The following is a 12,411-nucleotide window of genomic DNA, read 5'->3' as shown; positions in this document are numbered from 1 at the left end:
AGCATTGTCTAGTTCAGTGATTTTGAGCTTCCCGAGGATCATCATGTATGGTATATACATAGTTACATCGGAGGGAGTGCTGATAGTTTGGGTTATGGGTTAGATGTAGGAACAATGGCTCCTGATAATCCGTTTCCCTTGTATGTTCTTCCATGCCAGGAACAATGCTGACTCTGAATTCGACTTTCTCTCTCGATGGTTTGTTGGCCAATGTCAGTCGTACCACGTACTATCGCTATCTTGGCTCTCTGACCACTCCAACATGTGATGAGGCCGTAATCTGGACAGTCTTCAAAAATCCAATCTATGTCCCTCGTACGGTGGTAAGTCGTCTTCTTCCCCTATCACCAACTCTTCCTCCACCATTAGTTACATGTCATCCTAACTGTGAAACCTGACTGAATATTCCTCCTTGCCCACAGGGAACCAATTGAAGACGAGCTAGGGTGGCCACCTCATCCCTTTAAACCCGAACACATATTAATAACACGGGTTCTGTGGCCCATTTACTGCAGATAAGGCACAAAGTGAGTTTAATTATCACCCTAACCAGCCACAGAACCCGTGTCATTAATATGTGTTCGGGTTTAAAGGGATGAGGTGGCCACTCTAAGGTGAGCACAGCTACTAATAAATGAGAGCAATTCAGAGGTTGTGCTCACCAGTATGTGCCGTGGCAGGCCACAAATTCCCATAAGGCAGAATAGAACTGAAAGAGAATAAAGAAGAGAGGCCCCTGACTGTGCAGAACATCATCTTGGTGATAGGATAATATCACACCTCCAATGGATAGAGGGGTTCTTACCTGGATGTAGGACCAACGTGATCCCATCTCTGATAGGTTATCTGTCTTTTCTTTATGAAACCAGGTCAGGTTCTGTGCAATCCAATGGGCTCTCTTCTTTACATACAGTTGTGTTCAAAATAATATCCGTGTGTTGTAAAAAGTGAGTAAAGCTGCAAATCCTTCTAATCCTTTTCTTTCCATCCACACAAATGCATTGGGAACACGACACATTCTATTCCAAATCACAACATGAAGAAAAATACATCAAATTTGTGTTGTTCCTCTAAAAAAATGGAAGAAAAGTGAATATTAGACGGTTCAAAAAAATGGCCGTGTTTGTATTCTTCTTTACAAACTCCAACATTCACTATATAAACTGAGAAATGTTTGAAGATTTTGCTTTCCTTTGAATGACTTCATGAATATTTGGTTGTAGTCGCACTGTTTCTGAGAACTGCTGTACATCTGTGTTGCATGGAGTCCCCCAACTTCTGGCCCCTGTGATCGGGTATTCCAGCCCAGGATGATTGGACCACATTCCACAGTTCTTCTCTATTTCTTGGTTTGGCCTCAGAAACGGCATTTTTGATGTCACCCCACAAGTTTTCTATTGGATGAAGATCCGGGGATTGGGCTGGCCACTCCATAACGTCCATCTTGTTGGTCTGGAACCAAGATGTCGCCCGTTTACTGGTGTGTTTGGGGTCGTTGTCTTGTTGGAACCCCCATTTCAAGGGCATTTCCTCTTCAGCATAAGGCAGCATGACCTCTTCAAGAATTCTAATGGATTCAAACTGATCCATGATCCCTGGTATGCGATAAATAGGCCCAACACCGTAGTATGAGAAACATCCCCATATCATGATGCTTGCACCACCATGCTTCACGGTCTTCACAGTGTACTGTGGCTTGAATTCAGTGTTTGGGGGCCGTCTGACAAACTGTCTCCGCCCACTAGACCCAAAAAGAACAATCTTACTTCCATCAGCCCACAAAATGTTGCGTCATTTCTCTTTAGGCCAGTCCATGTGCTCTTTGGCAGATTGTAACCTCTTCAGCACACGTCTTTTTCCCAACAGTGGGACTTTGCGGGGACTTCTTGCAGATAGCTTGGCTTCACATAGGCATCTTCTAATTGTAACAGTCCTCACAGGGAACGTCACACCTTCTTTCATCTTCCTGGAGCTGATTGTTGGCTGAGTCCTCACAGGGAACGTCACACCTTCTTTCATCTTCCTGGAGCTGATTGTTGGCTGAGTCCGCGCCATTTTAGCTATTCTTCTATCCATTCCAATGGTAGTTTTTCGCTTTCTTCCACGTCTTTCAGGTTTTGGTTGCCATTTTAAAGCATTTGCCATCATTTCAGCTGAGCAGCCGATCATTTTCTGCACTTCTTTATATGTTTTCCCCTCTCCAATCAACTTTTTAATCAAGGTACGCTGTTCTTCTGAACAATGTCTGGAACGACCCATTTTCCTCAGAATTTCAGAGAGAAATGCACTGTAACCAGCATGTCCAACATTTGCTGCCTTCCTTCCTTAAATAAGGGCAATCATTGCCACCTGTTTATCAAAGAATGAATGACCTCACTAATAGAACTCCACACGGCTATTATTTTGAACACGCCCCTTTCAATGAGGGATTCAATGACACAGAATCAGCAGCATGCATGTCATGACTGTTGGGTCTGTTGGATTTCTATGACTCTACTACACCTGCTAGGAAATTATTTGCCATGTAGAAATATCATTTCCACCAAAAACAGCGATTGATCCGGTTAGTGATGTCTGACTGCTATTACTTTGAACACAACTGTACATGAGGGGTTCAGGTCTAGGTCTCCCCAGGTTCCTCCTTATGGCTTTCCATTTCCTCATGATTTGAAGTCCGGGTTGACATTTATTTCCTAGGCCCATTGTTATAGGACACAGACCACTCGGTCCTAATGTCCTAACATTTCCATTTTCTGGTGGAGCTATTAGTGTCACCTTAGAAGTCTTCACATTGAGTCTTTCAGATCTCAGGTTTGCCACAGCAGGTCCTATGTCTCTGTATAACCTTCTGTTCTGATGATGGATGCTCTGTCTCTCCTCCTGTAGAAACCAAAGTCGCTCTTCATTCACATTTCTGCCCTCTGCTTGTACAGATTCCTCCAGTAGCTCTGACTATGCTGTCTTTCTCTGTGAAAGCCACAGTTGGGATAGACTGGGGTCAGACTGGAGGTTTTGGGGTCACTTGGGGCCCTTTAATCCTTTTTTTGCAGTCAGTTTATTTAGAGGTGAGAATCCTTTTCTGTGTAAATAATTTAGGAATGATTCTTGTGGAGGAGGATTTTTTTGGTATAAGGTCCCCATGACAAAGACCAGTTATGGTAACCGGTAGTTATGACGATGTAGACATAGCCGGGGAAGCTCAGTCCCAGTTCTACGTGAGAAATGACGATATTTCTTGTTTCTCCTCAGGTACAAGCTTTCACAACTTCTGTTAACCACAATGTGTCAGGGAACCTGGAGGTACTGGTGAACAATTTCCGCCCTCCTCAGCCTCTCAACAACCGGCAGGTGCAAGCGTCCTTCAACACGTCGTCTGCCAACAGCACTGCGGCTCCCACCATACAGCCCACCGGCATCCTGTGGGCCTCACTGCTGCTGCTCTACCAAGGGATGGCCGGCCATGTCATCTGCTGAGCTCTTGTCACAGAGTTGTATTACCAAAGGTCTGCCTGCCTACTAATGGAGCTTTATATGGGGGATGGACACTTTCTAGGGACAATTCATTATATTAACCAAACAAAATGTGAGACTTTTAAGGTGCTTACAACCTCAGGAAGGACACAGAAACACGATAATGTTTAATGTACATATGTTTTATTAAATGTTTTATTAAATGTCACATGTTCCAACCATGCTGAAAGCCAGAATGTGCATCAAAGCCCTATGAAGAAAGAGATTTATGAAGCCACCTTACGTATCCCATCAATGGTCATGTGACGATCTATTAGATGTTATGCAGACTCAGGTGTGCTGAGGAGGGCAATTCTGTGTCTCAATGCCTTTTGCAGATTGCACTTCTTCAGGAGACTTTTAGGGTGAAAGTTCATATGCATAAAGATAGCTGGGTCTGCACACAGGACGGGGGAGGAGCACAAGTCCAAAGCTGCAGCAACCCAATAGATCCAGGCCAGTCATCAGGGGGCTCCACACTGCAATATCACAACTTATCTGCTGGAAAAGGAGTATCTCCTGTCTCAAAAGGTTTTTCAGAACAGGAATGTCTTCAAATGCTCTCTTTACACAACAGTAGTAATGGCATCACCCCCCTTGCTCAGAAAAGATAACCACCTCCTTCTATCCATGGGAATCTGGTGATTCAGCTATGGGTGGGCACTTCCTAACCTCTGTCCTTGGGGCTCTGGCATTTCCACTATGGGTGGGCACTTCCTAACCCCTGTCCTTGGGGCTCTGGCACTTCCGCTATGGGTGGGCACTTCCTAACCCCTGTCCTTGGGGCTCTGGCACTTCCGCTATGGGTGGGCACTTCCTAACCCCTGTCCTTGGGGCTCTGGCACTTCCGCTATGGGTGGGCACCTCCTAACCTCTGTCCATGGGGCTCTGGCACGTCCGCTATGGGTGGGCACCTCCTAACCTCTGTCCATGGGGCTCTGGCACGTCCGCTATGGGTGGGCACCTCCTAACCCCTGTCCTTGGGGCTCTGGCACTTCCGCTATGGGTGGGCACCTCCTAACCTCTGTCCATGGGGCTCTGGCACGTCCGCTATGGGTGGGCACCTCCTAACCTCTGTCCATGGGGCTCTGGCACGTCCGCTATGGGTGGGCACCTCCTAACCCCTGTCCTTGGGGCTCTGGCACTTCCGCTATGGGTGGGCACTTCCTAACCCCTGTCCTTGGGGCTCTGGCACTTCCGCTATGGGTGGGCACCTCCTAACCTCTGTCCATGGGGCTCTGGTACGTCCGCTATGGGTGGGCACCTCCTAACCTCTGTCCATGGGGCTCTGGCACGTCCGCTATGGGTGGGCACCTCCTAACCCCTGTCCTTGGGGCTCTGGCACTTCCACTATGGGTGGGCACCACCTAACCCCTGTCCTTGGGGCTCTGGCACTTCCGCTATGGGTGGGCACCACCTAACCTCTGTCCATGGGGCTCTGGCGCTTCAGCTATGGGTGGGCATCTCCTACCGTCTGTCCATGGGGCTCTGGCACTTCCGCTACGGGTGGGCACCTCCTAACGTCTGTCCATGAGGCTCTGGTGCTTCGGCTCTGGGTGGACAATTCCTAATTTCTGTCCGAGGGGCTCTGGTGCTTTAAAAAGCAGAGATGTACGATTTCTTGGGGGAGGTGGAGACTACACCACTAAAATCCACAGAAGCTAGAAAGGAAGCCTTACATCACCAAGTGCAATGCAAAGCGTCGGATACCGTGGTGTAAAGCATGCCGCCACTGGACTCTAGAGCAGTGGAGACGTGTTCTCTGGAGTGACCAATCATGCTTCTCTGTCTGGCAATCCGATGGACGTGTCTGGGTTTGGCGGTTGCCAGGAGAACGGTACTTGCATGACTGCATTGTGCCAAGTGTAAAGTTTGGTGGAGGGGGGATTATGGTGTGGGTTTATTTTTCAGGGGTTGGGCTTGGCCCCCTAGTTCCAGTGCAGGGAACTCTTAAGGCGACAATTTCATGCTTCCAACTTTGTGGGAGGAGTTTGGGGATGGCCCCTTCCTGTTCCAACATGACTGCCCACCAGTGCACAAAGCAAGGTCCATAAAGACATGGAGGAGCCAGTTTGGGGTGGAGGAACTTGACTGACCTGCACAGAGTCCTGACCTCAACCTCATAGAACACCTTTGGGATGAATTAGAGCGGAGACTGCGAGCCAGGCCTCCTCCCCCGACATCAGTGCCTGACCTGACAAATGTGCTTCTGGAAGAATGGTCCAACCTTCCCATAGACACCCTCCTAAACCTTGTGGACGACCTTCCCAGAAGAGTTGAAGCTGTTATAGCTGCAAAGGGCGGGGCCAACTCAATATTGGACCCTACGGACTAAGACTGGGGGGACATTAGAGGTCATGTGGGGCAATATTGTGTATATCTTGTAGTTACGATTATCATACCTGTGCAGCAGCAGTCCTTTTCACAATATTCATTCATTTATCTATTCACGTTTATATCCTAGCACGGGTAGTCATTGATTTTGTTAGGTAGCTGCCAATGCTGAAACCCGGCAAAGCCTGATCCAGTTGGATCTTGCGGGTGTTGGGCCATTTAAGAAAGTGGTGACTACAAAGATCCAAAAAGCTGACTCTTCGCAGGACGATGGGGATGCCATAAATGACACAAGACGGAACACAAGGGCCAATGCTTCGAGTGTTGGATGGATGCGTTCAGTCAACATGGAGGATCTCTTTTTTTTTTTCTCTGACTTTATGTTTACTAAGATGCCACAGGATGGTAAAGGCGACAGTCCGCTGGATGACAAAGAACCGTTACCCAATCAGTGGCCAGGACAGATAACTCCGAACTCTCTCATCCTTGCTTGTTCAGTTATTGTTCGCTTCTCATAGATCGTGATATCCCGCGCCATGTTCTTTCTGCATTGGATTTACTGTATTCAGCTTTACCACTCAGATTGATTTTGTACTTGAAGCTCCTCAAACCAAGCCCGTGGCTTTTTGTCATTTTGTGTTCTTTTTTTGTTCACTTAAAATTGATATATAAAAGAATTAAACCCCCCACTGGGAATCTAGTCCTTATCTGGGTAGGCAAAGTCTTGAATGGATATGGAGGTCCCTGACAACAGAGCAGAGGGGCTGGACCATAACAGACAGACCCAAAGGAGACTCAAATGATGAAGACCAAACAATCATAAGGGTCACCAAATTCTGGATTCAAGGCATCATCTCCCTTGTAGGATACCAAATAGACACCCCCAGAACCAGGGCCCGTGCTAGGCTAGAAACCAGCAGCCATGGCTGCGCCCTAGGTGGCTATCTAGTTTGTCTAGTGGTAGCATCAGCCCTAGAACCCTTAGGAGAATATGGGATGGGGTCACCTGCAGCAGGACTGCCCCCCTCTGTTTCCATTTGCAGACATGTTGCATTCAAGTAGCAGTATTGCAACAAGGCCCAAAGTGGGAGGCAAGGCCTTAGGTACTCACAAACCCAGGGAGCTTGTGCTGATGAGGGTCAACTGGTTGGCAGCAGCGAGACAAGAGCACTCGAGATGGCAGATGAGAGACTGAATACGATGGAAATGGAGGCCCTGAAATATCGACACTGGATCGCAACCAGCTTACAAGAAAAGGCCAGAACGTTGGGCCTCAACTACAAGGGAATTAATAAAGATCAGCTGGTCCATATGCTGGAGGAAGCCAGCCAACAGCAATGGGAAGAGTCAGGCACAGACAGGGGTCAAGCGGTCTCGAGGGAAGACGGACCAGAGCTTCACAGCACAAGCGGCAAGAGCCCTTGGGTCATCTGGTATAAGGAAGAGATTATTATTATTATACAGTATTTATAAAGTGCCAATAGTTCGCTCAGTGCTGTACATTACAAAGGGGGACAGAACATGTGACAGCAAACAAGAGATCCCTGTGCTCAAATCCGAACAGCTAGTGCATGCATTTATCCATCAGGTGCTAAAGGGGTGTAACCACATTAACTCTAGAAATTCTGAAGGACCCTCTGCACACTGCTATATACCCTTCCCAGCAGACTATGCAATAAAGAGGGATATTTAGTTCACACATAGTGCAATACATGCTTAAGCTGCCAACTGCGTCAAAGTCATCCCTCTCTGGCCAGTCCCTACTCTGCTCTGCCTACGCAAATGCTACTGTGGACACAATGCTAGCATAGGGGAAAAGACACAATGGGCAGAGCTACAAGGTTCAGGTCCGGCTACTGACCCAACAATACAACAAACAAGAGATTCCTGCACTCAAATCCCAACAGTTAGTGCATGCATTTATCCATCAGGTGCTAAAGGGGTGTAACCACATATTACCACTATATACCAGTGTGCAGAGGGTCTTCAGAATTTCTAGAATATGTGACAGAACAATACCAATACAATGCAAAACATGAGGGGATTGAGGGCCCTGCTCCTTGGAGCTTACAATCTAGGAGGGAGGGGATGGTGGCACAGGAGGAGATAGCTGTGGGGGATGGAGTGGTAGGAAGAGAGGAGGAGGTCGGTAAGTTAGCAGGGGGTGGGGTAGGCTTCCCTGAAGAGATGGGTTTTCAGAGTGCGCCTAAAGGAGAGGAGAGTAGGTGATAATCTGATGGGTTGGGGAAGGGAGTTCCAGAGGATGGGTGACACCCTGGAGTAGTCCTGGAGGCGGGCATGGGAGGAGGAGACCAGGGAACTAGAGAGAAGGAGGTCTTGTGAGGAGCGGAGTGTGCGTGTTGGGTGGTACTTGGATATTAGGTCGGTGATGTAGTTCGGGGCAGTATGGTGGACGGCTTTGTACATCAGTGTTAGGATTTTGAATTTGATCCGTTGCGCAATCGGAAGCCAGTGGAGGGATTGGCAAAGGGGGGTGGAGGACACTGAGTGGAGGAATTGGCAGAGGGGGGTGGAGGACACTGAGTGGAGGCCAGTGGAGGGATTGGCAGAGGGGGGTGGCGGAGATGGAGCGGTTGGAAAGGTGAATGAGTCTGGCAGCCGTATTCAGGATCGACTGAAGCGGGGATAGCCAGCGATGAGGCAGGCCAGTGAGGAGGGAGTTGCAGTAGAGTCGTGAAATGATGAGGCAGTGGATGAGCTGTTTAGTGGTTTCTGGGGTTAGGAACGTGCGGATTTTGGCGATGTTGCGGAGGTGGAGTCTGCATGTTGCGGAGGTGGAGTCTGCACGAGTTTGTTAAAGATTGGACTTGGGGCTGGAAGGATAGGTTGGAGTCCAGAATGACACCAAGTACTCTGGCCTGCGGGGCGGGTTTGATGGTGGCGTTGTTGGATGTGATAGAGAAGTCAGTGGGGGATGGGGTCCGGGCTGGGGGGAAGACAAGAAACTCGGTTTTGGAGAGGTTCAGTTTAAGGAAGTGGAGCGACATCCAGTCTGATATGTCGCTCAGTAGGTGTGTGATTCGGGCGGAGACCGAGGGGGTGAGGTGGGGGGTTGAGAGATAGATTTGTGTGTCGTCGGCATAGAGGTGGTAGTTGAAGCCGTGGGAGTGTATGAGTTGGCCAAGGGAGGAGGTGTAGATGGAGAAGAGAAGGGGCCCGAGGACGGAGCCTTGAGGGACCCCAACAGAGAGGGGGAGGTGGTAGCATTATAGGTAACGCTGAAGGAGCGTTGTGACAGGTAGGATGAGAGTCAGGAGAGAGCAGAATCTCTGAGGCCGAGGGAGTGTAGTTTTTTGAGGAGGAGGGGGTGGTCGACTGTGTGGAAGGCTGCGGAGAGGTCAAGGAGTAGGAGCACTGAATAGTGGCCATTAGCCTTGGCGGTTAGCAGGTCGTTGGAGAGTTTGAGTAAGGCAGTTTCGGTGGAGTGTAGGGGGCGGAAGCCGGACTGTAGGGGATCGAGGAGGTTGTTGTCGTTGAGGTGAGAGCATAGGCGGGTATAGACTAGGCGCTCGAGGAGTTTAGATGTAAATGGGAGCAGGGAGATGGGTCTGAGGTTGTTCGGGTCATTGGGGTCCAGGGAGGGCTTTTTAAGTATGGGGGTGATGTGTGCATGTTTCAGAGGGGAGGGGAAAGTGCCGGAGGAGAGGGAGAGATTAAAGATGTGGGTGAGGGAGCGTAGGATGGAGGGGGAGGGAGGTCGTAGGAGTTGTGAGGGGATAGGGTCGAGGGGGCAGGTGGTGAGGCGGGCATCAGAGAGGATCTTGGAGACTTCCTCGATGGTAGCAAGGTCAAAGGTGTGGAGTGTTGGGGGGGCTTCAGTATGAGGAATGTAGGGTGGGGTGGAAGTGGAGGTCAGAGCAGTGGTGGGGCCGTGGGAGAGGGGTGATGAGGGGGTAGCTGAGTGAGGGGGAATGAGGCTGGAGGGAGTTTAAGCAGCGACAAAGTCCCTGTGGGTTATGTCGAGGGGGAGGGGGGATGAGGGGGTAGCTGTGTGAGAGGGGACGGGTTGAGAGGGCGTGTGAGTTGCGGCGATGTCCTTGCGAATTGTGTCAATCTTGTTTTTGAAGTGATTGGCAATCTCAAGGGCGGTGAGTGAGGTGCTGGGTGGGGATGAGGGGGGGGGGGAGAGCGGTGAGTGAGGTGCTGGGTGGAGGTGGGGGTGGAGAGAGTAGAGAGTTGAAGGTGGAGAAGAGTCGGCGAGGATTGGAGGAGAGGGCCTTGATGAGGGTCAGGAAGTAGGCTTGTTTGGCAGCATGGAGGGAGGAGGTGTAGGTGCGGAAGGCAGATTTGTAGCGGGTGAAGGCTTGTTGGGATTTGGTTTTGCGCCATAGTCGCTCCAGGGCACGACTGTGTCATTTGAGGGTTTTGGTGTGATCAGTCTGCCAGGGCTGGAGCGGTCGGGGTCTGATGTTGCGTGTGGTTAAAGGCGCTAGTGAGTCAAGGGCTGTTGACAGCGCATTGTTGTAGGCGGTCATAGCCAAGTCGGGGCAGGACAGGGGGAGGATGCGGTCATGGAGTTGATCAACTGCGGAGTGGAGGGGGGCAGGGTTAAGGTTGCGGAGGTTACGGCTGGTAGTAGTGTGACATTTGGAGGGGTAGGTGTTGGAGGACGAGGAGATAGAGAAGGTGATCAGGTTGTGGTCAGAGAGAGGGAAGGGGGTGTTAGTGAGGTTGTGGGGAGCGCAGCGGTTGGAGAAGACAAGGTCCAGGATGTTCCCGTCGGAGTGGGTGGTGGATTGTATGCACTGTGTGAGTGCAAAGGAGGAGGTTAAGTGGAGGTGATGGGTGTGTCCGGGTTGTCGAGGTTGACAGGGATGTTGAAATCCCCAAGGATGATGGTGGGTAGCTCAAAGGAGAGGAAGAAGGGTAGCCAAGAGGAGAAGTCTTCCAGGAAGCGGGATACGGGTCCAGGAGGCCGGTATACGGGTCCAGGAGGCCGGTATATCACAGCAATCTTCAGGGAGGTTGGGGAGAATAGTCGGACGCAGTGGGCCTCGAAGGAGGAGAAGGATAGGGAGGGGGGATTTGGGAGGACTCGGAAGGTGCTCTGCGGTGACAGGAGCAGACCAACCCCACCACCTTTACGAACGTTAGGCCTGGGTGAGTGGGTCCAGGTGAGACCTCCGTAGGAGAGTGCAGCAGGGGAGGTGGAGTCAGTGGGCTGGATCCAGGTTTCTGTGATCGCTAGGAGGTTGAGGGAGCGGGAAACAAAGAGGTCGTGGATGGCGGTAAGCTTGTTGCACACCGATCGGGCGTTCAGGAGTGCACATGAAAACGGGGGGGGGGAGATTTTAGGGAGCAGGGGGACAGATACTAAGTTGCGGGGGTTGCGGTAGGACGTGGAGGCGGGAGGGTGTTGTGTGGGTGAGTGAGGTGGTGGAGGGCCAGGATTCGGGGAGATGTCCCCCGCGGTTATGAGGAGGAGAAGGGTGAGAAAGGTGGCATGGGAGCGGGATGTGCAGGAGCGTGAGAAACTACTAGTGGAGGTGTTGGGGTCAGTGGGAGAGTGGAGTAATAGGAGGAGGTGGGGGGTGCCGTAGAGGGGTGAGGGAAGCAGTGAGGACACAATATACAAATGTTTGGGAGGGGCAGAGGGATATAGTGAATGGATTTTGGGAACGGAGGAGAGGAATATGAGGAGGAGTGGAAGAGGCATTTTGGGGAGGTGATGAGAGCAGTAGTAGGGAGATGATAGCAATGAGGGGGAGATGTACAAGCTTTGTGGTGGAGCAGAGGGGTAAAGAAATGAGATTTGGGAACAGAGGATAGTAATATGGAAAGGAGAAGAGGGGAGTATTATATAAAGGTACACGGAGTGGGACTCAGGTATGTGAGAGATGTTCCCGGGGTGATTGCTTGCAGTCTGTCCAGCGTGCAGGAGAGTTTATGCTGTTGTTGTGTCTTCCTGCTGCTGAAGTTCTCCTGCTTTATTTCAACTGCTTCACACTCCTTCAACGCAGCACTCAATCAGAAGCAGCACCCCCATCAGTGACTGTGCCCCCCATCAGTGATCTCCCCCCATCAGAGACTGTGCCCCCCATCAGTGATCTCCCCCCCATGAGCTGATCTAAATTTATAGGGAGATGCTCAAATGAGCATTCAACTCCACCCCAATTAGAAGCTGATAAGGATCACATGAATAGTGGGGGATGTTTCATTGGGAACAGGCTACAGTCGTAAACCTGAGTGCAGCTGGAGGTGAGGACTGGTCATCATACACCGATATAAATACACCATTTGTTCTGAATTTAACAGGAGTCAATGCGTTTTTCCAGTTAAGAGCGGAGATAGGAGATAGATGCATTTACCCAGAGGAAAGCAGCAGGAGTCAATGGCCATTCTAGGGGAGGATGCCACCACAGAAAGGAAGCTGGCGGCCATTGAAAAGGCTCAAAAGAGACAAAAAGAATGGGAAGCTGCAAAGAACCAATCAGCTGCCCCTATGCCTGTCCCTGTGGCACGGGAGGCCCAGAGAATATCCAGAAAATACTTTAAGCCCTACCAAGAACACAACGGAGATGTGGAAGGGTTCTTCCAGGACTATGA

The 12,411-nt window shown here is 50.3% G+C and overlaps 1 protein-coding gene across 1 annotated transcript in view; it reads left to right on the top strand.

The window, feature by feature from the left end:
- The window catches only part of LOC149431659 (carbonic anhydrase 4-like), a 101,369-nt gene extending 97,690 nt beyond the window's left edge, over positions 1-3,679 (top strand). The window contains exons 8-9 of the mRNA XM_089665424.1: positions 160-323; positions 3,250-3,679. Of these exons, the coding sequence (XP_089521550.1) occupies positions 160-323; positions 3,250-3,474 (389 nt within the window). The 3' untranslated portion in view covers positions 3,475-3,679. The remainder of the gene's footprint in view (positions 1-159; positions 324-3,249) is intronic.
- The last annotated feature ends 8,732 nt before the right edge of the window (positions 3,680-12,411 follow it).

This window comes from Staurois parvus, unplaced genomic scaffold (genome assembly GCF_062004578.1).
Source record: "Staurois parvus isolate SC_StPar_1 unplaced genomic scaffold, SC_StPar_1.0 ptg002187l, whole genome shotgun sequence".
In the NCBI taxonomy this organism is placed as follows: domain Eukaryota; kingdom Metazoa; phylum Chordata; class Amphibia; order Anura; family Ranidae; genus Staurois; species Staurois parvus.
The sequence above is the reverse complement of the archived record's forward strand: the minus strand, read 5'-3'. Positions and strand labels throughout refer to the sequence as shown.